This window comes from Oncorhynchus mykiss, chromosome 13, assembly GCF_013265735.2.
Source record: "Oncorhynchus mykiss isolate Arlee chromosome 13, USDA_OmykA_1.1, whole genome shotgun sequence".
NCBI classification, from domain to species: domain Eukaryota; kingdom Metazoa; phylum Chordata; class Actinopteri; order Salmoniformes; family Salmonidae; genus Oncorhynchus; species Oncorhynchus mykiss.
The window spans coordinates 70658088-70683817 of NC_048577.1; the positions used below are offsets into that span (position 1 = coordinate 70658088).

At 45.0% G+C, this 25730-nt stretch overlaps 1 protein-coding gene across 1 annotated transcript in view; it reads right to left on the bottom strand.

The window, feature by feature from the left end:
* Positions 1–25730, bottom strand: part of LOC110539049 (myosin-11-like) — a 76458-nt gene that overhangs the window by 27678 nt on the left and 23050 nt on the right. Inside the window, exons 12-28 of the mRNA XM_036942064.1 lie at positions 24986–25081; positions 19711–19829; positions 16608–16760; positions 13940–14113; positions 13020–13193; positions 11534–11648; positions 9552–9745; positions 9295–9416; positions 9091–9160; positions 6946–7106; positions 6512–6620; positions 5324–5455; positions 4845–5051; positions 2490–2627; positions 2016–2139; positions 1607–1778; positions 1338–1405 (exon numbers count right to left, since the gene is read on the bottom strand). Coding sequence (XP_036797959.1) covers positions 1338–1405; positions 1607–1778; positions 2016–2139; positions 2490–2627; positions 4845–5051; positions 5324–5455; positions 6512–6620; positions 6946–7106; positions 9091–9160; positions 9295–9416; positions 9552–9745; positions 11534–11648; positions 13020–13193; positions 13940–14113; positions 16608–16760; positions 19711–19829; positions 24986–25081 — 2328 coding nt within the window. The remainder of the gene's footprint in view (positions 1–1337; positions 1406–1606; positions 1779–2015; positions 2140–2489; positions 2628–4844; positions 5052–5323; positions 5456–6511; positions 6621–6945; positions 7107–9090; positions 9161–9294; positions 9417–9551; positions 9746–11533; positions 11649–13019; positions 13194–13939; positions 14114–16607; positions 16761–19710; positions 19830–24985; positions 25082–25730) is intronic.

A 25730-nucleotide genomic window follows, 5' to 3' on the forward strand; every position in this document is an offset into this window, starting at 1 on the left:
ACCACACTGCTAACCCCAACCTTAGCCACACTGCTAAACATAACCTTAACCACACTGCTAACCCTAACCTTAACCACACTGCTAACCTTAATGCATAACCTTAAATTAAGACCAAAAAGCTACATTTGTTTTCAAGATTTTTTACAATAAAGACCATTTAGACTTTTCAGCTTGCCCATCTAATAGAAATCGTTCAGTTCTGCCTCAAGGACGAGACTCATCCCAATCAACGCTCAGTTCTACCTCAAGGACGAGACTCGTCCCAATCAACGCTCAGTTCTGCCTCAAGGACGAGACTCATCCCAATCAACGCTCAGTTCTACCTCAAGGACGAGACTCATCCCAATCAACGCTCAGTTCTACCTCAAGGACGAGACTCGTCCCAATCAACGCTCAGTTCTACCTCAAGGACGAGACTCATCCCAATCAACGCTCAGTTCTACCTCAAGGACGAGACTCATCCCAATCAACGCTCAGTTCTACCTCAAGGACGAGACTTGTCCCAATCAACGCTCAGTTATACCTCAATGACGAGACTCATCCCAATCAACGCTCAGTTCTACCTCAAGGACGAGACTCGTCCCAATCAACGCTCAGTTCTACTTCAAGGACGAGACTCATCCCCAGAAACGCTCAGTTCTACCTCAAGGACGAGGCTCGTCCCAATCAACGCTCAGTTCTACCTCAAGGACGACACTCATCCCAATCAACGCTCAGTTCTACCTCAAGGACGAGACTCGTCTCAATCAATGCTCAGTTCTACCTCAAGGACGAGACTCGTCCCAATCAGCACTCAGTTCTACCTCAAGGACGAGACTCATCCCAATCAACGCTCAGTTCTACCTCAAGGACGAGACTCATCCCAATCAACGCTCAGTTCTACCTCAAGGACGAGACTCATCCCAATCAACGCTCAGTTCTACCTCAATGACGAGACTCATCCCAATCAACGCTCAGTTCTACCTCAAGGACGAGACTCGTCCCAATCAACGCTCAGTTCTACCTCAAGGACAGGACTCATCCCAATCAACGCTCAGTTCTACCTCAAGGACGAGACTCATCCCAATCAACACTCAGTTCTACCTCAAGGGCGAGACTCGTCCCAATCAACGCTCAGTTCTACCTCAAGGACAGGACTCATCCCAATCAATGCTCAGTTCTACCTCAAGGACGAGACTCATCCCAATCAACGCTCAGTTCTACCTCAAGGACGAGACTCATCCCCAGAAACGCTCAGTTCTACCTCAACGACGAGACTCGTCCCAATCAACGCCAACCTGCTACCTTTGACCCTTGCGGGTGTCTTTTGGGACACCCTCCCTTGACATGGATCTCACCTAGCAGCCCCTCCAGCTCCCTGACACGACGCACTGCAGCAACACATCCAGCAGACTCCTCTTCCAACCTGACAGAGAGAGAGAGAGAGATTTAGGGCATGAGAAATAATAGTTATTTTATGTGTGTAGATATGCCTAATAACGGTTAGGATTGTCAACGTACAGTCTCTCTCAACTCTTTAACTCTTTGTCAAGTGTGTTTATATGTTCCTGGATAATAAAGCTACTGATTGAAGATAGTTAATCACTGATGATCTGGGATTGATTACCTGGCCTGTGTGGCCAGTAGCTCCTCCTCCTTGGCGGCGAGCTGTGCTCTGAGCTCGGCTATCTGGGCCTGCAGGTCGGCCAGCTGCTCCTGGAGATCAGCCAGCTCCGTCTCCAGCTTCCTCTTGGCCTTTTCCACATCCTGCCTGCCCTTCTCCTCCTTCTTCATACGCACTGAGGAAGAGGAGGAGGAAGAGGGAAAGGAATCGTCATCATCACCATCTATAGCAGAGGTAGACTGATGCAATCTTGGAGAGTGTGTAAGCTTTGTTCAGCTTTATCCCAGTCCTAACACACCAGATTCAACCAATTAAGGTCTAAATGAAAGACAATAATTGGCTGATTACTGACTGACTGATTGATGCCAGGGGTGAGAGGTCAGGGGTTAGAGGTCAGAGGTGAGTAACTCACCCTCCATGTCTGAGATCATAGACTCATGTTTGTTCTTCAGCTTGGTCAGGTTCTTAGACTTCTCCTCTTCCTCAGCCAGGTTAGAGCTGGAGTCTGCTATTCTCTCCTCCAACAGTTTACGCTCCTGAAGAACAACGGATAAAAGAGAGAAAGGTCAGGGTTCAGAGGTGAGGGGTCAGGGACTGTGCTATTCTCTCCTCCAACAGTTTACGCTCTACAGATAAAAGAGAGGAAGGTCAGGGTTCAGAGGTGAGGGGTCAGGGACTGTACTACTCTCTCCTCCAACAGCTTAGGCTCCTGAAGAACAACACACAGCAGGGAGAAAGGTTAATCAGAGGTCAGAGGTGAGGGGTCAGGGACTGAGTGCTACATGTTCCTTCAACAGCTCAAGTTGCTGAGGAACAGGAGAACAGGGAGGAAGATTGGTGGGTGGGAGAATGGTGTTTATTGAGACAGGGGTGGAGAACAACACACCTTGAGTAGTTTGTTATTCTGGTCCTCCATGATGACAACGTCTTCCTCCAGTTTCTTGACCTTCCCCTCAACAGTCACCTTCTCCAGCTGCAGCTTCTGACGAGAGTCCTCCTCCTCTGACAGGTGGGCCTCCATGGCCTAAAACAAAGAGAGGAGAAAGGGATGAAGAGGAGAGAGAGAGAGGGACAGGGAGGGGCGATAATATATAGGATAAGAGTTTGTGTGTTTTCTGTTCCCAAATATAATGTTTTAATAAAGGTTAGGTGATACAATCACAGTGTTTCAACCCACATGGTCTTTGTCACTCCACCTGACCCACAACAGGGCCTTCACTTGACCTACAACATGACCTCCACCTGACCCACAACAGGGCCTCCACCTGACCCACAACATGACCTCCACCTGACCCACAACAGAGCCTCCACCTGACCCACAACAGGGCCTCCACCTGACCCACAACAGGGCCTCCTTAAACTGACCCACAACAAGACCTCCACCTGACCCACAACAGGACCTCCACCTGACCCACAACAGGGCCATATGACCCACAACAGGACCTCCACCTGACGCACAACTGGGCCTACTTCACCTGACCCACAACAGGGCCTCCACCTGACCCACAACAATACCTCTACCTGACCCACAACAGGGCCTCCACCTGACCCACAACATGACCTCCACCTGACCCACAACAGAGCCTCCACCTGACCCACAACAGGGCCTCCTTAACCTGACCCACAACAAGACCTCCACCTGACCCACAACAGGGCCTTCACCTGACCCACAACAGGGCCTTCACCTGACCCACAACAGGGCCTCCTTAACCTGACCCACAACAGGGCCTCCTTAACCTGACCCACAACAAGACCTCCACCTGACCCACAACTGGGCCTACTTCACCTGACCCACAACAGGGCCTCCACCTGACCCACAACAGGGCCTCCTTAACCTGACCCACAACAAGACCTCCACCTGACCCACAACTGGGCCTACTTCACCTGACCCACAACATGACCTCCACCTGACCCACAACAGAGCCTCCACCTGACCCACAACAGGGCCTCCACCTGACCCACAACAGGGCCTCCTTAAACTGACCCACAACAAGACCTCCACCTGACCCACAACCGGACCTCCACCTGACCCACAACAGGGCCATATGACCCACAACAGGACCTCCACCTGACGCACAACTGGGCCTACTTCACCTGACCCACAACAGGGCCTCCACCTGACCCACAACAGGGCCTCCTTCACCTGACACACAACAAGACCTCTACCTGACCCACAACAGGGCCTCCACCTGACCCACAACATGACCTCCACCTGACCCACAACAGAGCCTCCACCTGACCCACAACAGGGCCTCCTTAACCTGACCCACAACAAGACCTCCACCTGACCCACAACAGGGCCTTCACCTGACCCACAACAGGGCCTTCACCTGACCCACAACAGGGCCTCCTTAACCTGACCCACAACAGGGCCTCCTTAACCTGACCCACAACAAGACCTACTTCACCTGACCCACAACAGGGCCTCCACCTGACCCACAACAGGGCCTCCTTCACCTGACCCACAACAAGACCTCTACCTGACCCACAACAGGGCCTCCACCTGACCCACAACATGACCTCCACCTGACCCACAACAGAGCCTCCACCTGACCCACAACAGGGCCTCCTTAACCTGACCCACAACAAGACCTCCACCTGACCCACAACAGGGCCTTCACCTGACCCACAACAGGGCCTTCACCTGACCCACAACAGGGCCTCCTTAACCTGACCCACAACAGGGCCTCCTTAACCTGACCCACAACAAGACCTCCACCTGACCCACAACAGGGCCTCCTTAATCTGACCCACAACAGGGCCTCCTTAACCTGACCCACAACAAGACCTCCACCTGACCCACAACAGGGCCTTCACCTGACCCACAACAGGGCCTCCTTAACCTGACCCACAACAGGGCCTCCTTAACCTGACCCACAACAGGGCCTCCTTAACCTGACCCACAACAGGGCCTCCACCTGACCCACAACAGGGCCTCCACCTGACCCACAACAAGACCTCCACATGATCCACAACAGGGTCACATGATCCACAACAGGGTCACATGATACACAACAGGACCTTACATCTATACCAGTCTATGGATAAGGACAGAGTGCAGTAAATCCACCATCCCCTAACTTCAGCATTTCCCAACCAGAAACCAAAGGAAGTCAATGAACCCGGTAATATCCATATTAGCATTTCATGCCAAAGTTTCTGATTTTGTCCATTTTGACTCATCACTGATATACCAGAGTTGAAAAGGTCATCGCTCGGTAGCCATTTTGGATCTGCCCACCTGTAGTTGCTGCTGCATGTCCTTCCTCTCCTGCTGCAGCTGTGTGGCTCTCTCCTCCTCCTCCTCCAGCCGCGACTCCATCTCATGGAGCACCTCCTCCAGCTCCTGCTTCTTGACCTCCAGACGAACCCTCATCTCCTCTGCCTCAGCATACAACTCTGTCTCCGCCTGAAGCTTCTGCTCCAGTTTAGCTCGCTCCTCTAATACCTTGAGAGAGAGAGAGAGAGTGTGTGTGTGTGTCTCCACCTCACCTGTGTGTGTGTGTTTCCACCTCACCTGTATGTGTGTGTGTGTGTCTCTACCGCACTTGTGTGTGTGTGTGTGTGTGTGTGTGTGTGTGTGTGTCTCTGCCTTACCTGTGTGCGTGTGTGTCTCCACTTCACCTGTGTGTGTGTGTGTGTGTCTCCACTTCGTGTGTGTGTGTGTGTGTGTGTGTGTGTGTGTGTGTGTGTGTGTGTGTGTGTGTGTCTCCACTTCACCTGTGTGTGTTTCTGGGAGATCTCCTTCAGTTCCACCTGGCTCTTCTGAGCCAGATCCTTGGCAGACTTCAGCTCCTCCTCCTTCTGACCCATTTCTTCTTCCTGTCGCGTCACCTGGAGGAGGGGCTTCACCTGCGGGACGACCAATCAATGTTTACATAAGAGCTGCCATCAAAACAAATCAACCAATCAAAACGAAGATATACTCAACAAGTAACGGATGTGACAGAACATCAACAACACTGGATAGGACAGATAACGAGTCCGAAATCAAACACCTGTGTGTGTGTGTGTGTGTGTGTGTGTGTGTGTGTGTGTGTGTGTGTGTGTGTGTGTATATGTGATGTGTGTGTGTATGTGTAGTGTGATGTGTGATGTGTGTGTGTGTGTGTGTAGTGTGATGTGTGTGTGTGTGTAGTGTGATGTGTGTGTATGTGTGTGTTGTGTGATGTGTGTGTGTGTGTATGTGTAGTTTGATGTGTGATGTGTGTGTGTGTGTGTGTAGTGTGATGTGTGATGTGTGTGTGTGTGTATGTGATGTGTGTGTGTGTGTAGTGTGATGTGTAGTGTGATGTGTGTATGTGTGTGTGTGTTGTATGATGTGTGATGTGTGTGATGTGTGTGTGTGTGATGTGTGTGTATGTGTGTTGTGTGATGTATGTGTGTGAGTGTGTGTGTGTGTGTGTGTATGTGATGTGTGTTGTGTGTGTGTGTGTGTTGTGTGATCTGTGTGTGTATGTGTAGTGTGGTGTGTGTGTAGTGTGATGTGTGATGTGTGTGTATGTGTGTGTATGTGATGTGTGTGTGTGTAGTGTGATGTGTGTAGTGTGATGTGTGTGTGTGTGTGTGTGTGTGTGTAGTGTGATGTGTGTATGTGTGTGTGTGTTGTGTGATGTGTGTGTGTGTATGTGTAGTGTGATGTGTAGTGTGATGTGTGATGTGTATGTGTGTTGTGTGATGTGTATGTGTGTGTGTGTGTGTGTTGTGTGATGTATGTGTGTGAGTGTGTGTGTTGTGTGATGTATGTGTGTGAGTGTGTGTGTGTGTGTGTGTGTGTGATGTGTGTATATAGATGTGTGTGTGTGTGTATATGTGTGTGATGTGTGTGTGTGTGTGATGTGTGTGATGTGTGTGTGTGTGTGATGTGTGTGTGTGTATATATAGATGTGTGTGTGTGTGTGTGTGTACCTTGGTGAACAGCCTCCACCACTGCCAGTTCTTCAGGACCAGGTAGACGGCACAGTTCCTCTGAATCACCTTCATAGCAGTCAGCTGGGCCTGACGCTTACTAAACGCTCTGTGGACAGAAGTCACATCAGAGTGTGTCTGCTATCATGCTGCTGTGGGCGCGACTGGCAACGCTACCTCACGGGTGTAATGTGTCGATGTGAGGGTCCCAGTGTGGGGAGCCCAGGCTGGAAACAACACTGTTACACTAACCTACTGGCAACGCTACCTCACGGGTGTAATTTGTCGATGTGAGGGTCCCGGTGTGGGGAGCCCAGGCTGGAAACAACACTGTTACACTAACCTACTGGCAACGCTACCTCACGGGTGTAATGTGTCAATGTGAGGGTCCCGGTGTGGGGAGCCCAGGCTGGAAACAACACTGTTACACTAACCGGCGCGACAGGAAGCTCCTAGCGTGGGCCTGGAAGGCGATGATGACCACGGTCAGTTTAAGGTCCCTCTCCTCCTCCAGTTGGGCTAACACTCCTGTTCTGAAGAACATCTTACTCTGACCAATACGGAACAGATTAGGGTCCAGGTCCAGGTGCTTCATCTGGAGAGGAAGTCATAACACCTTTATCGTGACACCTTTATCATGACACCGTTATCATGACACCTTTATCATGGCACCTTTATCATGGCACTTTTATCATAACACCTTTATCGTGACACCTTTATCATAACACCTTTATCGTGACACCTTTATCATAACACCTTTATCGTGACACCTTTATCATAACACCTTTATCGTGACACCTTTATCGTGACACCTTTATCATAACACCTTTATCGTGACACCTTTATCGTGACACCTTTATCGTGACACCTTTATCATAACACCTTTATCGTGACACCTTTATCATAACACCTTTATCGTGACACCGTTATCATGACACCGTTATCATGACACCGTTATCATGACACCGTTATCATGACACCTTTATCATAACACCTTTATCGTGACACCGTTATCATGACACCGTTATCATGACACCGTTATCATGACACCTTTATCGTGACACCTTTCAACACAAAGGTCCCTTTAGAATAACTCTTTACTTATCCAGAACTAAGGTAGAAACATTTGTCCTATTTAGTTCATTGCTCAACTTTAGGTTTTCTAAAAAGTGCAGGTTCAAATGTGCCAAAAGGTTTCTAGGCTCAGTGACTGTATCAGTTAGATCAACTCAGACCTTTCAGTTAGATCCACTCAGACCTTTCAGTTAGATCAACTCAGACGTTTCAGTTAGATCAACTCAGACGTTTTCAGTTAGATCAACTCAGATGTTTTCAGTTAGATCAACTCAGACGTTTCAGTTAGATCAACTCAGACGTTTCAGTTAGATCAACTCAGACGTTTTCAGTTAGATCCACTCAGACGTTTCAGTTAGATCCACTCAGACGTTTCAGTTAGATCCACTCAGACGTTTCAGTTAGATCAACTCAGACGTTTTCAGTTAGATCAACTCAGACGTTTCAGTTAGATCAACTCAGACGTTTCAGTTAGATCAACTCAGACGTTTCAGTTAGATCAACTCAGACGTTTCAGTTAGATCCACTCAGACGTTTCAGTTAGATCCACTCAGACGTTTTCAGTTAGATCAACTCAGACGTTTCAGTTAGATCCACTCAGACGTTTCAGTTAGATCCACTCAGACGTTTCAGTTAGATCCACTCAGACGTTTCAGTTAGATCAACTCAGACGTTTTCAGTTAGATCAACTCAGACGTTTCAGTTAGATCAACTCAGACGTTTTCAGTTAGATCAACTCAGACCTTTCAGTTAGATCAACTCAGACGTTTCAGTTAGATCAACTCAGACGTTTCAGTTTGATCAACTCAGACGTTTCAGTTAGATCAACTCAGACGTTTCAGTTAGATCAACTCAGACGTTTCAGTTTGATCAACTCAGACGTATCAGTTAGATCAACTCAGACGTATCAGTTAGATCCACTCAGACGTATCAGTTAGATCAACTCAGACGTATCAGTTAGATCAACTCAGACGTTTCAGTTAGATCCACTCAGACGTTTCAGTTAGATCAACTCAGACGTTTTCAGTTAGATCCACTCAGACGTTTTCAGTTAGATCCACTCAGACGTTTCAGTTAGATCCACTCAGACGTTTCAGTTAGATCCACTCAGACGTTTCAGTTAGATCCACTCAGACCTTTCAGTTAGATCAACTCAGACGTTTCAGTTAGATCCACTCAGACGTTTCAGTTAGATCCACTCAGACGTTTTCAGTTAGATCCACTCAGACGTTTCAGTTAGATCCACTCAGACGTTTCAGTTAGATCCACTCAGACGTTTCAGTTAGATCCACTCAGACCTTTCAGTTAGATCAACTCAGACGTTTTCAGTTAGATCCACTCAGACGTTTTCAGTTAGATCCACTCAGACGTTTTAGTTAGATCAACTCAGACGTTTCAGTTAGATCCACTCAGACGTTTTCAGTTAGATCCACTCAGACGTTTTCAGTTAGATCAACTCAGACGTTTTCAGTTAGATCCACTCAGTTTCAGTTAGATGAAATCACCATTAGTTGACAAGCCTGCTTCCCGTCCATGAAACCCTTTGGGATGCAGTTGGCTGCTAGGATCTCATAGCTACAAGAAGAGGAACAGGAAGAGGAAGAAGAGGAAGAAAGAGAGGAAGACAGAAGGAAGAGAACACGTTGTTATGTGTTAACTACACAGACACGATCGTGGTTCCTTAACGTTGGTGTTAGAACGTTCCTCACCGTTGTCGGAACTCTTGGAACACGATGCGGTTGGGGAAGCCCTGTCTGCAGATACGGATCCCTTCCAGAACCCCGTTACACCTCAACTGTTCCAGAACCAGGTTAGCATCCAGCTTCCCTGCCTACACACACACACAGGAAGAATGAGGGAGAGAGAGAGAGATCAGAGGTGACTCGAGAGAGAGAGAGAGGAGATGAATTGACGAAACGTATAGAAATAGCTGTAAGTGTTTTGGGTAAGGGGGATAGTGTCCTACCCTCTTCTCGTGGTTGGGGATGATACAGCGTATGAAGTTGGGCTGTGTGTTGTTCAACGTGGTCATCAGTTTGCCCAGGGATTCCTTGTAGAGCTGGCCCACTGTCCTGAACATGCCCTTCTTAGACTTGGTGGCGCTGGGGGCCGAGCTCTCTGACATCTTGGTAATGGTCTCCAGACCCACCACATGGTCCACTGGAAACAGAACAGGGATTATTCATGATCTCTGAGAAGAAAGGCTAGGGGGGGAAAAGGTGAGAGGAGGAGATGAAAGAGAGAGGCAGGGAGAAAGAGGAGGAGATGAAAGAGAGAGGAAGGGAGAAAGAGGAGGAGATGAAAGAGAGAGGGAGGGAGAAAGAGGAGGAGATGAAAGAGAGAGGCAGGGAGAAAGAGGAGGAGATGAAAGAGAGAGGGGGGGAGAAAGAGGAGGAGATGAAAGAGAGAGGGAGGGAGAAAGAGGAGGAGATGAAAGAGAGAGGGAGGGAGAAAGAGGAGGAGATGAAAGAGAGAGGAAGGGAGAAAGAGGAGGAGATGAAAGAGAGAGGGAGGGAGAAAGAGGAGGAGATGAAAGAGAGAGGAAGGGAGAAAGAGGAGGAGATGAAAGAGAGAGGGAGGGAGGGAGAAAGAGGAGGAGATGAAAGAGAGAGGAAGGGAGAAAGAGGAGGAGATGAAAGAGAGAGGAAGAGAGAAAGAGGAGGAGATGAAAGAGAGAGGAAGGGAGAAAGAGGAGGAGATGAAAGAGAGAGGAAGGGAGAAAGAGGAGGAGATGAAAGAGAGAGGAAGGGAGAAAGAGGAGGAGATGAAAGAGAGAGGGAGGGAGAAAGAGGAGGAGATGAAAGAGAGAGGGAGGGAGAAAGAGGAGGAGATGAAAGAGAGAGGAAGGGAGAAAGAGGAGGAGATGAAAGAGAGCGGAAGGGAGAAAGAGGAGGAGATGAAAGAGAGAGGGAGGGAGAAAGAGGAGGAGATGAAAGAGAGAGGGAGGGAGAAAGAGGAGGAGATGAAAGAGAGAGGGAGGGAGGGAGAAAGAGGAGGAGATGAAAGAGAGAGGGAGGGAGAAAGAGGAGGATATGAAAGAGAGAGGGAGGGAGGGAGAGGAGGAGATGAAAGAGAGAGAGAGGGAGGGAGAAAGAGGAGGAGATGAAAGAGAGAGGGAGGGAGAAGAACAGGTGACAGACAAGAAGGAGAGACTGAATACTGAAGTAGAATACTGATGAATACTGATAGGAGTACAGTAACAACACATGTTTACTGATAGGAGTACAGTAACAACACATGTCTACTGATAGGAGTACAGTAACAACACATGTCTACTGATAGGAGTACAGTAACAACACATGTCTACTGATAGGAGTACAGTAACAACACATGTCTACTGATAGGAGTACAGTAACAACACATGTCTACTGATAGGAATACAGTAACAACACATGTCTACTGATAGGAATACAGTAACAACACATGTCTACTGATAGGAGTACAGTAACAACACATGTCTACTGATAGGAGTACAGTAACAACACATGTCTACTGATAGGAATACAGTAACAACACATGTCTACTGATAGGAATACAGTAACAACACATGTCTACTGATAGGAGTACAGTAACAACACATGTCTACTGATAGGAATACAGTAACAACACATGTCTACTGATAGGAATACAGTAACAACACATGTCTACTGATAGGAATACAGTAACAACACATGTCTACTGATAGGAGTACAGTAACAACACATGTCTACTGATAGGAGTACAGTAACAACACATGTCTACTGATAGGAGTACAGTAACAACACATGTCTACTGATAGGAGTACAGTAACGTGAATAGGTAGTAGACCAACTGTGCTTGCATCCTAAATAGGACCCCATTCCTTATATACAGTGCACTACTTTTGACCAGAGTGCTATGGGGCCTGGTCTAACGTAGTGCACCACATAGGGAACAGGGTGCCATTTTGGGACGCTTCCTGTGGCTCACCATCCTTCCAGAGGTCCTGTATGAAGGGGTTGGATGAGTTGTTGAGGAGAGCCGTCACGTTGTCATTCAGAGGGTCCATGTTCTTAGTCAGCCAGTTGGCCCCGTTGTAGTCCACCTATAACACAACCACAATACAACCATAACACAACCACAACACAACCACAATACAACCATAACACAACCACAACACAACCACAATACAACCACAACACAACCACAACACAACCACAACACAACCACAATACAACCACAACACAACCACAACACAACCACAACACAACCACAACATAACCACAACACAACCACACTACAACCACAACACAACCACAATACAACCATAACACAACCACAACATAACCACAACACAACCACAATACAACCATAACACAACCACAATACAACCACAACACAACCACAATACAACCATAACACAACCACAACATAACCACAACACAACCACAACACAACCATAACACAACCACAATACAACCATAACACAACCACAATACAACCATAACACAACCACAACATAACCACAACACAACCACAACACAACCACAACCACAACCACAATACAACCATAACACAACCACAATACAACCATAACACAACCACAATACAACCATAACACAACCACAACATAACCACAACACAACCACAACACAACCACAACCACAACCACAATACAACCATAACACAACCACAATACAACCATAACACAACCACAATCATAACACAATATAACCACAACCACAACACAACCATGTTCTCCCGTCAGCCAGCTGGCACTGTTGTAGACCACCTACTGTATAACACAACCACAACACAACATACACACAACCACAACACAACATACACACAACCACAACACAACATAACCACAACACAACATAACCACAACACAACATAACCACAACACAACCATGTTCTCCGTCAGCCAGCTGGCACTGTTGTAGACCACCTACTGTATAACACAACCACAACACAACATACACACAACCACAACACAACATACACACAACCACAACACAACATAACCACAACACAACATAACCACAACACAACCATGTTCTCCCGTCAGCCAGCTGGCACTGTTGTAGACCACCTACTGTATAACACAACCACAACACAACATAACCACAACACAACCACAACATTACCACACCACAACACAACATAACCACAACACAACCACAACATTACCACAACACAACACAACATAATATAACCACAACCACAACACAACCACAACACAACATAACCACAACCACAACACAACCATGCCGGCCTAGTGAAGACCTCTTCAGACAGAAATATATCATCTCATCTCACCCTGCCGGTTTAGTGGAGAACTCTTCAGACAGAAATATATAATCTCATCTCACCATGCCGGCCTAGTGAAGACCTCTTCAGACAGAAATATATAATCTCATCTCACCATGCCGGCCTAGTGAAGACCTCTTCAGACAGAAATATATAATCTCACCTTGCCAGCGTAGTGAAGAACAGAGAAGGCAGTCTTGTCTTTGAGTGATTTGGGTTTGGAGAACTTGCAGTGGGACGTGTGTGTGTTCATCAGCTTCTCAACGAAGGACAAGTCTGTGGCTTTAGGGAACCAGCACTCCTCATCCAACAGAGCCAAGATACCTGGAGGATTGTTCTAGAAGGGTGGGGGTAGGGTTAGCTTTAGGGAACCAGCACTCCTCATCCAACAGAGCCAAGATACCTGGAGGATTGTTCTAGAAGGGTGGGGGGAGGGTCAGCTTTAGGGAACCAGCACTCCTCATCCAACAGAGCCAAGATACCTGGAGGATTGTTCTAGAAGGGTGGGGGGAGGGTCAGCTTTAGGGAACCAGCACTCCTCATCCAACAGAGCCAAGATACCTGGAGGATTGTTCTAGAAGGGTGGGGGGAGGGTTAGCTTTAGGGAACCAGCACTCCTCATCCAACAGAGCCAAGATACCTGGAGGATTGTTCTAGAAGGGTGGGAGGAGGGTTAGCTTTAGGGAACCAGCACTCCTCATCCAACAGAGCCAAGATACCTGGAGGATTGTTCTAGAAGGGTGGGGGGAGGGTCAGCTTTAGGGAACCAGCACTCCTCATCCAACAGAGCCAAGATACCTGGAGGATTGTTCTAGAAGGGTGGGGGGAGGGTCAGCTTTAGGGAACCAGCACTCCTCATCCAACAGAGCCAAGATACCTGGAGGATTGTTCTAGAAGGGTGGGGAGAGGGTCAGCTTTAGGGAACCAGCACTCCTCATCCAACAGAGCCAAGATACCTGGAGGATTGTTCTAGAAGGGTGGGGGGAGGGTCAGCTTTAGGGAACCAGCACCCATCCGTGTGTGCATTGCTGTAGGTCCAATGTGTACAGTATGTGTGTGTCTCTGTGTGTGTGTGTGTGTTACCGGTCTCTCGATGAGCTCGATGCAGGGCTGCAGGTCCAGGCCGAAGTCTATGAAGGCCCAGTCGATCCCCTCTCTCTTGTACTCCTCCTGCTCCAGGATGAACATGGTGTGGTTGAACAGCTGCTGCAGACGCTCGTTGGTGTAGTTGATGCACAGCTGCTCAAACGAGTTGTCCTGAGGAGAAGGTACATAGTGGTTTACACAGAGCTACAGTACTGTGGTAGTTCCTGAGGAGAAGGTACATAGTGGTTTACACAGAGCTACAGTACCCTGGTAGTTCCTGAGGAGAAGGAGAAGGTACATAGTGGTTTACACAGAGCTACAGTACCGTGGTAGTCCCTGAGGAGAAGGAGAAGGAACATAGTGGTTTACACAGAGCTACAGTACCCTGGTAGTTCCTGAGGAGAAGGTACATAGTGGTTTACACAGAGCTACAGTACCGTGGTAGTTCCTGAGGAGAAGGTACATAGTGGTTTACACAGAGCTACAGTACCCTGGTAGTTCCTGAGGAGAAGGTACATAGTGGTTTACACAGAGCTACAATACCGTGGTAGTTCCTGAGGAGAAGGTACACAGTGGTTTACACAGAGCTACAGTACCGTGGTAGTCCCTGAGGAGAAGGTACATAGTGGTTTACACAGAGCTACAGTACCCTGGTAGTTCCTGAGGAGAAGGTACATAGTGGTTTACACAGAGCTACAATACCGTGGTAGTTCCTGAGGAGAAGGTACACAGTGGTTTACACAGAGCTACAGTACCCTGGTAGTTCCTGAGGAGAAGGTACATAGTGGTTTACACAGAGCTACAATACCGTGGTAGTTCCTGAGGAGAAGGTACATAGTGGTTTACACAGAGCTACAATACCGTGGTAGTTCCTGAGGAGAAGGTACATAGTGGTTTACACAGAGCTACAGTACCCTGGTAGTTCCTGAGGAGAAGGAGAAGGTACATAGTGGTTTACACAGAGCTACAATACCGTGGTAGTTCCTGAGGAGAAGGTACATAGTGGTTTACACAGAGCTACAGTACCGTGGTAGTCCCTGAGGAGAAGGTACATAGTGGTTTACACAGAGCTACAGTACCCTGGTAGTTCCTGAGGAGAAGGAGAATGAACATAGTGGTTTACACAGAGCTACAGTACCATGGTAGTTCCTGAGGAGAAGGTACATAGTGGTTTACACAGAGCTACAGTACCGTGGTAGTTCCTGAGGAGAAGGAGAAGGTATATAGTGGTTTACACAGAGCTACAGTACCCTGGTAGTTCCTGAGGAGAAGGTATATAGTGGTTTACACAGAGCTACAGTACCCTGGTAGTTCCTGAGGAGAAGGTACATAGTGGTTGACACAGAGCTACAGTACCGTGGTAGTCCCTGAGGAGAAGGAGAAGGAACATAGTGGTTTACACAGAGCTACAATACCGTGGTAGTTCCTGAGGAGAAGGAGAAGGAACATAGTGGTTTACACAGAGCTACAGTACCATGGTAGTTCCTGAGGAGAAGGTACATAGTGGTTTACACAGAGCTACAGTACCCTGGTAGTTCCTGAGGAGAAGGAGAAGGTACATAGTGGTTTACACAGAGCTACAGTACCGTGGTAGTCCCTGAGGAGAAGGAGAAGGAACATAGTGGTTTACACAGAGCTACAGTACCGTGGTAGTTCCTGAGGAGAAGGAGAAGGTACATAGTGGTTTACACAGAGCTACAGTACCCTGGTAGTTCCTGAGGAGAAGGAGAAGGTACATAGTGGTTTACACAGAGCTACAGTACCATGGTAGTTCCTGAGGAGAAGGAACATAGTGGTTTACACAGAGCTACAGTACCCTGGTAGTTCCTGAGGAGAAGGTACATAGTGGTTTACACAGAGCTACAGTACCATGGTAGTTCCTGAGGAGAAGGAACATAGTGGTTTACACAGAGCTACAATACCCTGGTAGTTCCTGAGGAGAAGGAACATAGTGGTTTACACAGAGCTACAGTACCGTGGTAGTCCCTGAGGAGAAGGTACATAGTGGTTTACACAGAGCTACAGTACCGTGGTAGTCCCTGAGGAGAAGGTACATAGTGGTTTACACAGAGCTACAGTACCGTGGTAGTTCCTGAGGAGAAGGGGAAGGAACATAGTGGTTGACACAGAGCTACAGTACCCTGGTAGTTCCTGAGGAGAAGGAGATGGGAGAGATGGATGTGAACAGAGAGGTACTGCTCACCTCATAGTCCTGCACATCAGGCCTGAATCCCACATGACATCCTATTCCCTATTTAGTGCACTACTTTGACTAGGTTCCGTAGGGGGTGTTTTTAATTGTGGGATAATAATAATCATAGTAGGAAATGTTCTGGGGAAAATGTCCCTTTTGGGAGGTAGATGGGGCTCCCAAATCGCTAAGTTTACCCATTTTAAATGGTTTAAATTTCAGTAATATAGCAGATGCTCGAATCCCGAGTGAATTACAGTTGGGGGTGCATAATTTTATTTTACCGGTCCTCCATGGGAATCGAACCCACAACCTTGGCGTTGCGATGCTCCATGAGCTACCAACTCGCCTCACGGGACCCCTGCAGGAATTCCTTTCTCTGTCAATTTAAAGAGGATGCTCCTCAATCTCACCTCAAAGATTTCAAAGCCAGCGATGTCTAGGATCCCCAGGAATGATGCTCCTCAATCTCACCTCAAAGATTTCGAAGCCAGCGATGTCTAGGATCCCCAGGAATGATGCTCCTTTACGTTTGGCCTTATCCAGAGTCTTATTCACCCTGGCCAGGATCCACCTGAACAACCGCTCATACATGGCCTTCGCTAGGGCCTCGATGGCAAAGTCAGCCTGTGGGAGAGGGAGAGGGAGGGAGAGAGTGAGGGGGAGAAGGAGAGAGGGAGGGGGAGAAGGAGAGAGGGAGAGAGGGAGAGGGAGAAGGAGAGAGGGAGGGGGAGAAGGAGAGAGGGAGGGGGAAAAGGAGATAGGGAGGGGGAGAAAGAGAGAGAGAGACAGTGAGTGTGTGAACCGTCATCTTGTCTGCCTCCATGTACAGCCCTGTCTCTGACTAAAGCTTCTCCTAGAGAAGGGCTATGTACTATAACTACTTATGGCTTCAGATACATTATATGTTGCCAGGTCTTCGTTGAAAATAAGATTAAACTTTTAACTGAACATGTGAGAGGAAGGTATTGTACAATTAAGTTGAATCTAGAATAGAATAGAGTAGAATACAATAGACTAGATAATAATATAATAGAGTAGAATATAATAGATTAGAGTTGAGTTGAGTAGTGTAGAGTTAAATAGAGTAGATTAGACTAGAGTAGGGTAGAATAGAGTAGAATATAACAGATTAGAATATAATATAGTAGAATATAATAGATTAGAATACAGTAGAATATAATAGATTAGAATAGAGTAGAATATAATAGATTAGAGTAGAATAGAGTAGATTATAATAGAGTATATTAGAATAGAGTAGATTAGAATAGGGTAGAATATAATATAGTAGAATATAATAGATTAGAGTAGAATAGAGTAGATTATAATAGAGTATATTAGAATAGAGTAGATTAGAATAGGGTAGAATATAATATAGTAGAATATAATAGATTAGAGTAGAATAGAGTAGATTATAATAGAGTATATTAGAATAGAGTAGATTAGAATAGGGTAGAATATAATAGATTAGAGTAGAATAGAGTAGATTATAATAGAGTATATTAGAATAGAGTAGATTAGAATAGGGTAGAATATAATATATTAGAATAGAGTAGAATATAATATAATAGACTAGAGTTAAATAGAGTAGATTAGAATAGAGTAGATTAGAATAGTGTAGAGTTGAATAGAACAGAGTAGAATAGGGTAGAACATAATAGAACATAGAGTAGTAGAACATAGAGTAGAACAGAGTAGAATAGAGTAGTGAAGACTAGAGTAGAACATAATAGAGTTGAAGAATAAAGAGAAGAAGGGAGTTTAATAGAATAGAGTAGATTAGAGTAGTGTATATTTGAATGAAACAGAAAAGAGTAGAATAGAATATAACAGAATAAAGTAGAGTAGAATAGAGTTCAATAGAATAGAGGAGAACATAATAGAATGGAGTAAAACAGAGTTGAGTTGAGTAGAGTTGAATAGAATAGAGTAGAGTTGAATATAATTGGGTAGATTACAGTAGTTTAGAGTTGAATATGATAGAGTAGAATAAAGGAGAATAGAATAGAGCAGAATATACTATAGTTGAATAGAACAGAGCATAATACAACATAATAAAGTAGAACAGAAAAGAATAGAGTCGAATAGAATATAGTAGAATAGAATAGAGTAACATACAGAGTAGAGTTGAAAACAGTAGAATAGAGCAGAATAGAATATAGTAAATTGAGTAGAGTTGAATAGAGTAGAGTTGAATAGAGTCAAGTTGAATAGAATAGAGTAGAACAGAGTAGAGTTGAATAGAATAGAATAGAGTAGAACAGAGTAGAGTTGAATAGAGTAGAGTTTAACATAGAGCAAAATATAACAAAGTAGAACCGAGTAGAATAGACTAAAGTAGAATTTAATATAATAGAGTAGAGCAGAGTAGAATAGAATATAATAGAGTAGAGATGAATTGAATAAAGTAGAATTTAATATAATAGAGTAGAGATGAATAGAATAAAGTAGAATTTAATATAATAGAGTAGAGATGAATAGAATAAAGTAGAATTTAATATAATAGAGTAGAGCAGAGTAGAATATAATATAATAGAGTAGAGATGAATTGAATAAAGTAACAGAATATAGTAGCATAGAATAGAGTAGAATACAGTAGAAAACAGTAGAATAGAGCAGAATAGAATTGAATAGAGTAGAGTTGAATAGATTAGAGTACAACCGAGTAGAGTAGAATAGAGTAGAGTTGAATAGAATAGAGTAAAATATAACAAAGTAGAACCGAGTAGAATAGAATAAAGTAGAATTGAATATAATAGAATAGAAGATAGTAGAATAGAAAATAGTAGAATAGAAGATAATAGAATAGAAGATAGTAGAATAGAAGATAGTAGAATAGAAGATAGTAGAATAGAAGATAGTAGAATAGAAGATAGTAGAATAGAAGATAATAGAATAGAAGATAGTAGAATAGAAGATAATAGAATAGAAGATAATAGAATAGAAGATAGTAGAATAGAAGATAATAGAATAGAAGATAGTAGAATAGAAGATAATAGAATAGAAGATAGTAGAATAGAAGATAATAGAATAGAAGATAGTAGAATAGAAGATAGTAGAATAGAAGATAGTAGAATAGAAGATAATAGAATAGAAGATAATAGAATAGAAGATAGTAGAATAGAAGATAATAGAATAGAAGATAGTAGAATAGAAGATAATAGAATAGAAGATAGTAGAATAGAAGATAATAGAATAGAAGATAGTAGAATAGAAGATAATAGAATAGAAGATAGTAGAATAGAAGATAGTAGAATAGAAGATAATAGAATAGAAGATAGTAGAATAGAAGATAGTATAATATCAAATAGTAGAATAGAAGATAATAGAATAGAATAGAATAGAATAGAGCAGAATATAATTGAGTCAAATAGAATAGAGTAGAATAGAATAAAACATAATAGAGTAGAATAGAGTAGAATAGAACATAATAGAGTAGAATAGAGTATAATAGAATAGATTAGAATAAAGTAGAGTGGAATAGAGTAGAGTAGAATTGAGTAGAATATAATAGAGTAGAATGGCGTATAATATAATACTGAAGAACAGAATAGAGTAGAGTAGAATAGAAGAGTACCTGCTCCTTGGTCTGAGCCTTCTGCACCACCTCTCTGCCCACCTTGATACGGGGGGTGAGGACGGAACGGGTGAAGTCTGTCACGTTGATACCCTGCAGGTGGCACACTTTCTGAGCCGCTGAAGAGAGAAAGAGAAGAGAGGGGGAGGAAGGGAGGCAAGAGAGAGAGAGGGGGAGGGGGGAGAAAGAGAGAGAGAGAGAAGAGAGGGGGAGGAAGGGAGGCAAGAGAGAGAGAGGGGGAGGGGGGAGAAAGAGAGAGAGAGAGAAAGATTAGTCGTACTGTATGTTACCTGTTATCTTTCTTACCTGTGTTAGTGGTATGTTACCGGTTATCTTTCTTACCTGTGTTAGTGGTATGTTACCTGTTATCTTTCTTACCTGTGTTAGTGGTATGTTACCGGTTATCTTTCTTACCTGTGTTAGTGGTATGTTACCTGTTGTCTATCTTACCTGTGTTAGTGGTATGTTACCCGTTATCTTTCTTACCTGTGTTAGTGGTATGTTACCTGTTATCTTTCTTACCTGTGTTAGTGGTATGTTACCTGTTATCTTTCTTACCTGTGTTAGTGGTATGTTACCTGTTATCTTTCTTACCTGTGTTAGTGGTATGTTACCTGTTATCTTTCTTACCTGTGTTAGTGGTATGTTACCTGTTATCTTTCTTACCTGTGTTAGTGGTATGTTACCTGTTGTCTTTCTTACCTGTGTTAGTGGTATGTTACCTGTTATCTTTCTTACCTGTGTTAGTGGTATGTTACCGGTTATCTTTCTTACCTGTGTTAGTGGTATGTTACCTGTTATCTTTCTTACCTGTGTTAGTGGTATGTTACCTGTTATCTTTCTTACCTGTGTTAGTGGTATGTTACCTGTTATCTTTCTTACCTGTGTTAGTGGTATGTTACCTGTTATCTTTCTTACCTGTGTTAGTGGTATGTTACCTGTTATCTTTCTTACCTGTGTTAGTGGTATGTTACCTGTTGTCTTTCTTACCTGTGTTAGTGGTATGTTACCTGTTATCTTTCTTACCTGTGTTAGTGGTATGTTACCGGTTATCTTTCTTACCTGTGTTAGTGGTATGTTACCTGTTATCTTTCTTACCTGTGTTAGTGGTATGTTACCTGTTGTCTTTCTTACCTGTGTTAGTGGTATGTTACCTGTTGTCTTTCTTACCTGTGTCAGTGGTATGTTACCTGTTGTCTTTCTTACCTGTGTTAGTGGTATGTTACCTGTTGTCTTTCTTACCTGTGTTAGTGGTATGTTACCTGTTATCTTTCTTACCTGTGTTAGTGGTATGTTACCTGTTATCTTTCTTACCTGTGTTAGTGGTATGTTACCTGTTATCTTTCTTACCGGTGTTAGTGGTATGTTACCTGTTATCTTTCTTACCTGTGTTAGTGGTATGTTACCTGTTATATTTCTTACCTGTGTTAGTGGTATGTTACCTGTTGTCTATCTTACCTGTGTTAGTGGTATGTTACCTGTTGTCTTTCTTACCTGTGTTAGTGGTATGTTACCTGTTATCTTTCTTACCTGTGTTAGTGGTATGTTACCTGTTATCTTTCTTACCTGTGATTTCCTCTCTGTGTTATCTGTGAACAAACTATGTTGCTATCTGTGTAGCTCCTACCTGTGTGATGGCATGTCTAACTTGTGTTGCCCCTACTTTTATGTTGTAATGTCTAACCTTTGTTTCTCCTACCTGTGTGATGTCATGTCTCACCTGTGTAGCTCCTACCTGTGTGATGTCATGTCTCACTTGTGTAGCTCCTACCTTTATGTTGTAATGTCTAACCTGTGTTGCTCCTACCTTTATGTTGTAATGTCTAACCTGTGTTGCTCCTACCTTTATGTTGTAATGTCTAACCTGTGTTGCTCCTACCTTTATGTTGTAATGTCTAACCTGTGTTGCTCCTACCTGTGTGATGTCATGTCTCACCTGTGTAGCTCCTACCTGTGTGTTGTAATGTCTAACCTGTGTTGCTCCTACCTTTATGTTGTAATGGCTAACCTGTGGTGCTCCTACCTTTATGTTGTAATGTCTAAACTGTGTTGCTCCTACCTGTGTGATGTCATGTCTCACCTGTGTTGCCCCTACCTTTATGTTGTAATGTCTAACCTGTGTTGCCCCTACCTTTATGTTGTAATGTCTAACCTGTGTTGCCCCTACCTTTATGTTGTAATGTCTAACCTGTGTTGCCCCTACCTTTATGTTGTAATGTCTAACCTGTGTTTCTCCTACCTGTGTGATGTCATGTCTCACCTGTGTTGCCCCTACCTTTATGTTGTAATGTCTAACCTGTGTTGCCCCTACCTTTATGTTGTAATGTCTAACCTGTGTTGCTCCTACCTTTATGTTGTAATGTCTAACCTGTGTTGCTCCTACCTTTATGTTGTAATGTCTCACCTGTGTTGCCCCTACCTGTGTGATGTCATGTCTCACCTGTGTTGCTCCTACCTTTATGGTGTAATGTCTCACCTGTGTTGCCCCTACCTTTATGTTGTAATGTCTAACCTGTGTTGCCCCTACCTTTATGTTGTAATGTCTAACCTGTGTTGCTCCTACCTTTATGTTGTAATGTCTAACCTGTGTTGCTCCTACCTTTATGTTGTAATGTCTAACCTGTGTTGCTCCTACCTTTATGTTGTAATGTCAAACCTGTGTTGCTCCTACCTTTAAGTTGTAATGTCTAACCTGTGTTGCCCCTACCTTTATGTTGTAATGTCTAACCTGTGTTGCCCCTACCTTTATGTTGTAATGTCTAACCTGTGTTGCTCCTACCTTTATGTTGTAATGTCTCACCTGTGTTGCTCCTACCTTTATGTTGTAATGTCTCACCTGTGTTGCTCCTACCTTTATGTTGTAATGTCTAACCTGTGTTGCCCCTACCTTTATGTTGTAATGTCTCACCTGTGTTGCCCCTACCTTTATGTTGTAATGTCAAACCTGTGTTGCTCCTACCTTTATGTTGTAATGTCTAACCTGTGTTGCCCCTACCTTTATGTTGTAATGTCTAACCTGTGTTGCCCCTACCTTTATGTTGTAATGTCTAACCTGTGTTGCTCCTACCTTTATGTTGTAATGTCTAACCTGTGTTGCCCCTACCTGTGTGATGTAATGTCTCACCTGTGTTGCCCCTACCTTTATGTTGTAATGTCTAACCTGTGTTGCTCCTACCTGTGTGATGTCATGTCTCACCTGTGCTGCTACTACCTGTGTGATGTCATGTCTCACATGTGCTGCTACTACCTGTGTGATGTCATGTCTCACATGTGCTGCTACTACCTGTGTGATGTCATGTCTCACATGTGCTGCTACTACCTGTGTGATGTCATGTTTCACCTGGGTTACTACCTGTGTGATGTCATGTCTCACATGTGCTGCTACTAACTGTGTGATGTCATGTTTCACCTGTGTTGCTCCTACCTGTGTGATGTCATGTCTCACATGTGCTGCTACTACCTGTGTGATGTCATGTCTCACATGTGCTGCTACTACCTGTGTGATGTCATGTCTCACATGTGCTGCTACTACCTGTGTGATGTCATGTTTCACCTGGGTTACTACCTGTGTGATGTCATGTCTCACATGTGCTGCTACTAACTGTGTGATGTCATGTTTCACCTGTGTTGCTCCTACCTGTGTGATGTCATGTCTCACATGTGCTGCTACTACCTGTGTGATGTCATGTTTCACCTGGGTTACTACCTGTGTGATGTCATGTCTCACCTGTGTTGCTACTATGATGTCATGTCTCACATGTGCTGCTACTACCTGTGTGATGTCATGTCTCACATGTGCTGCTACTACCTGTGTGATGTCATGTCTCACCTTTGCTGCTACTACCTGTGTGATGTCATGTCTCACCTGTGTGATGTCATGTCTCACCTGTGCTGCTACTACCTGTGTGATGTCATGTTTCACCTGGGTTACTACCTGTGTGATGTTATGTATCACCTGGGTTACTACCTGTGTGATGTCATGTTTCACCTGGGTTACTACCTGTGTGATGTTATGTATCACCTGGGTTACTACCTGTGTGATGTCATGTATCACCTGGGTTACTACCTGTGTGATGTCATGTTTCACCTGGGTTACTACCTGTGTGATGTCATGTATCACCTGGGTTACTACCTGTGTGATGTCATGTTTCACCTGGGTTACTACCTGTGTGATGTCATGTTTCACCTGGGTTACTACCTGTGTGATGTCATGTTTCACCTGGGTTACTATCTGTGTGATGTCATGTTTCACCTGGGTTACTACCTGTGTGATGTTATGTATCACCTGGGTTACTACCTGTGTGATGTCATGTATCACCTGGGTTACTACCTGTGTGATGTCATGTTTCACCTGGGTTACTACCTGTGTGATGTCATGTTTCACCTGGGTTACTACCTGTGTGATGTCATGTTTCACCTGGGTTACTACCTGTGTGATGTCATGTATCACCTGGGATACTATCTGTGTGATGTCATGTTTCACCTGGGTTACTACCTGTGTGATGTTATGTATCACCTGGGTTACTACCTGTGTGATGTCATGTATCACCTGGGTTACTACCTGTGTGATGTCGTGTTTCACCTGGGTTACTACCTGTGTGATGTCATGTATCACCTGGGTTACTACCTGTGTGATGTCATGTTTCACCTGGGTTACTACCTGTGTGATGTCATGTTTCACCTGGGTTACTACCTGTGTGATGTCATGTATCACCTGGGATACTATCTGTGTGATGTCATGTTTCACCTGGGTTACTACCTGTGTGATGTTATGTATCACCTGGGTTACTACCTGTGTGATGTCATGTATCACCTGGGTTACTACCTGTGTGATGTCATGTTTCACCTGGGTTACTACCTGTGTGATGTCATGTTTCACCTGGGTTACTACCTGTGTGATGTCATGTTTCACCTGGGTTACTACCTGTGTGATGTCATGTTTCACCTGGGTTACTACCTGTGTGATGTCATGTTTCACCTGGGTTACTAGCTGTGTGATGTTATGTATCACCTGGGTTACTACCTGTGTGATGTCATGTATCACCTGGGTTACTACCTGTGTGATGTCATGTTTCACCTGGGTTACTACCTGTGTGATGTCATGTTTCACCTGGGTTACTACCTGTGTGATGTCATGTTTCACCTGGGTTACTACCTGTGTGATGTCATGTTTCACCTGGGTTACTACCTGTGTGATGTCATGTTTCACCTGGGTTACTACCTGTGTGATGTCATGTTTCACCTGGGTTACTACCTGTGTGATGTCATGTATCACCTGTGTTGTCAGGCATGGTGGCCTGCTCATTGTTCCTCTCCTTGTTGAACTTAATGTTCCCCAGCTGGAGCACAGTGGAGACCACCTTCATCATGCCTAGAGAGAGGAGAAGAGCGAGGGATGAGGAGAGTGGGAGGAGAGACAGACATCACTGAGAGAGACAACAGAAAGAGAGAGAGCCCTACCCCTACCTATCCCCACGTCCTCAAGAGAGATAGAGCGAGAGAACGACGGACGGACAGAGAAAGACAAAGTGAGGTGGAGAAAGAGAATGATAGACTAAAAGCCAGACAGCCCTTTCCTTCCCTCCAGTACCTGTCCTCTCGTCCTCAGAGACAGCCCTCCCCTCCCTCCAGTACCTGTCCTCTCGTCCTCAGAGACAGCCCTCCCCTCCCTCCAGTACCTGTCCTCTCGTCCTCAGAGACAGCCCTCCCCTTCCCTCCAGTACCTGTCCTCTCGTCCTCAGAGACAGCCCTCCCCTCCCTCCAGTACCTGTCCTCTCGTCCTCAGAGACAGCCCTCCCCTTCCCTCCAGTACCTGTCCTCTCGTCCTCAGAGACAGCCCTCCCCTTCCCTCCAGTATCTGTCCTCTCGTCCTCAGAGACAGCCCTCCCCTCCCTCCAGTATCTGTCCTCTCGTCCTCAGAGACAGCCCTCCCCTTCCCTCCAGTACCTGTCCTCTCATCCTCAGAGAAACCCATGATCTCCCCTCCCTCCAGTACCTGTCCTCTGGTCCTCAGAGAAACC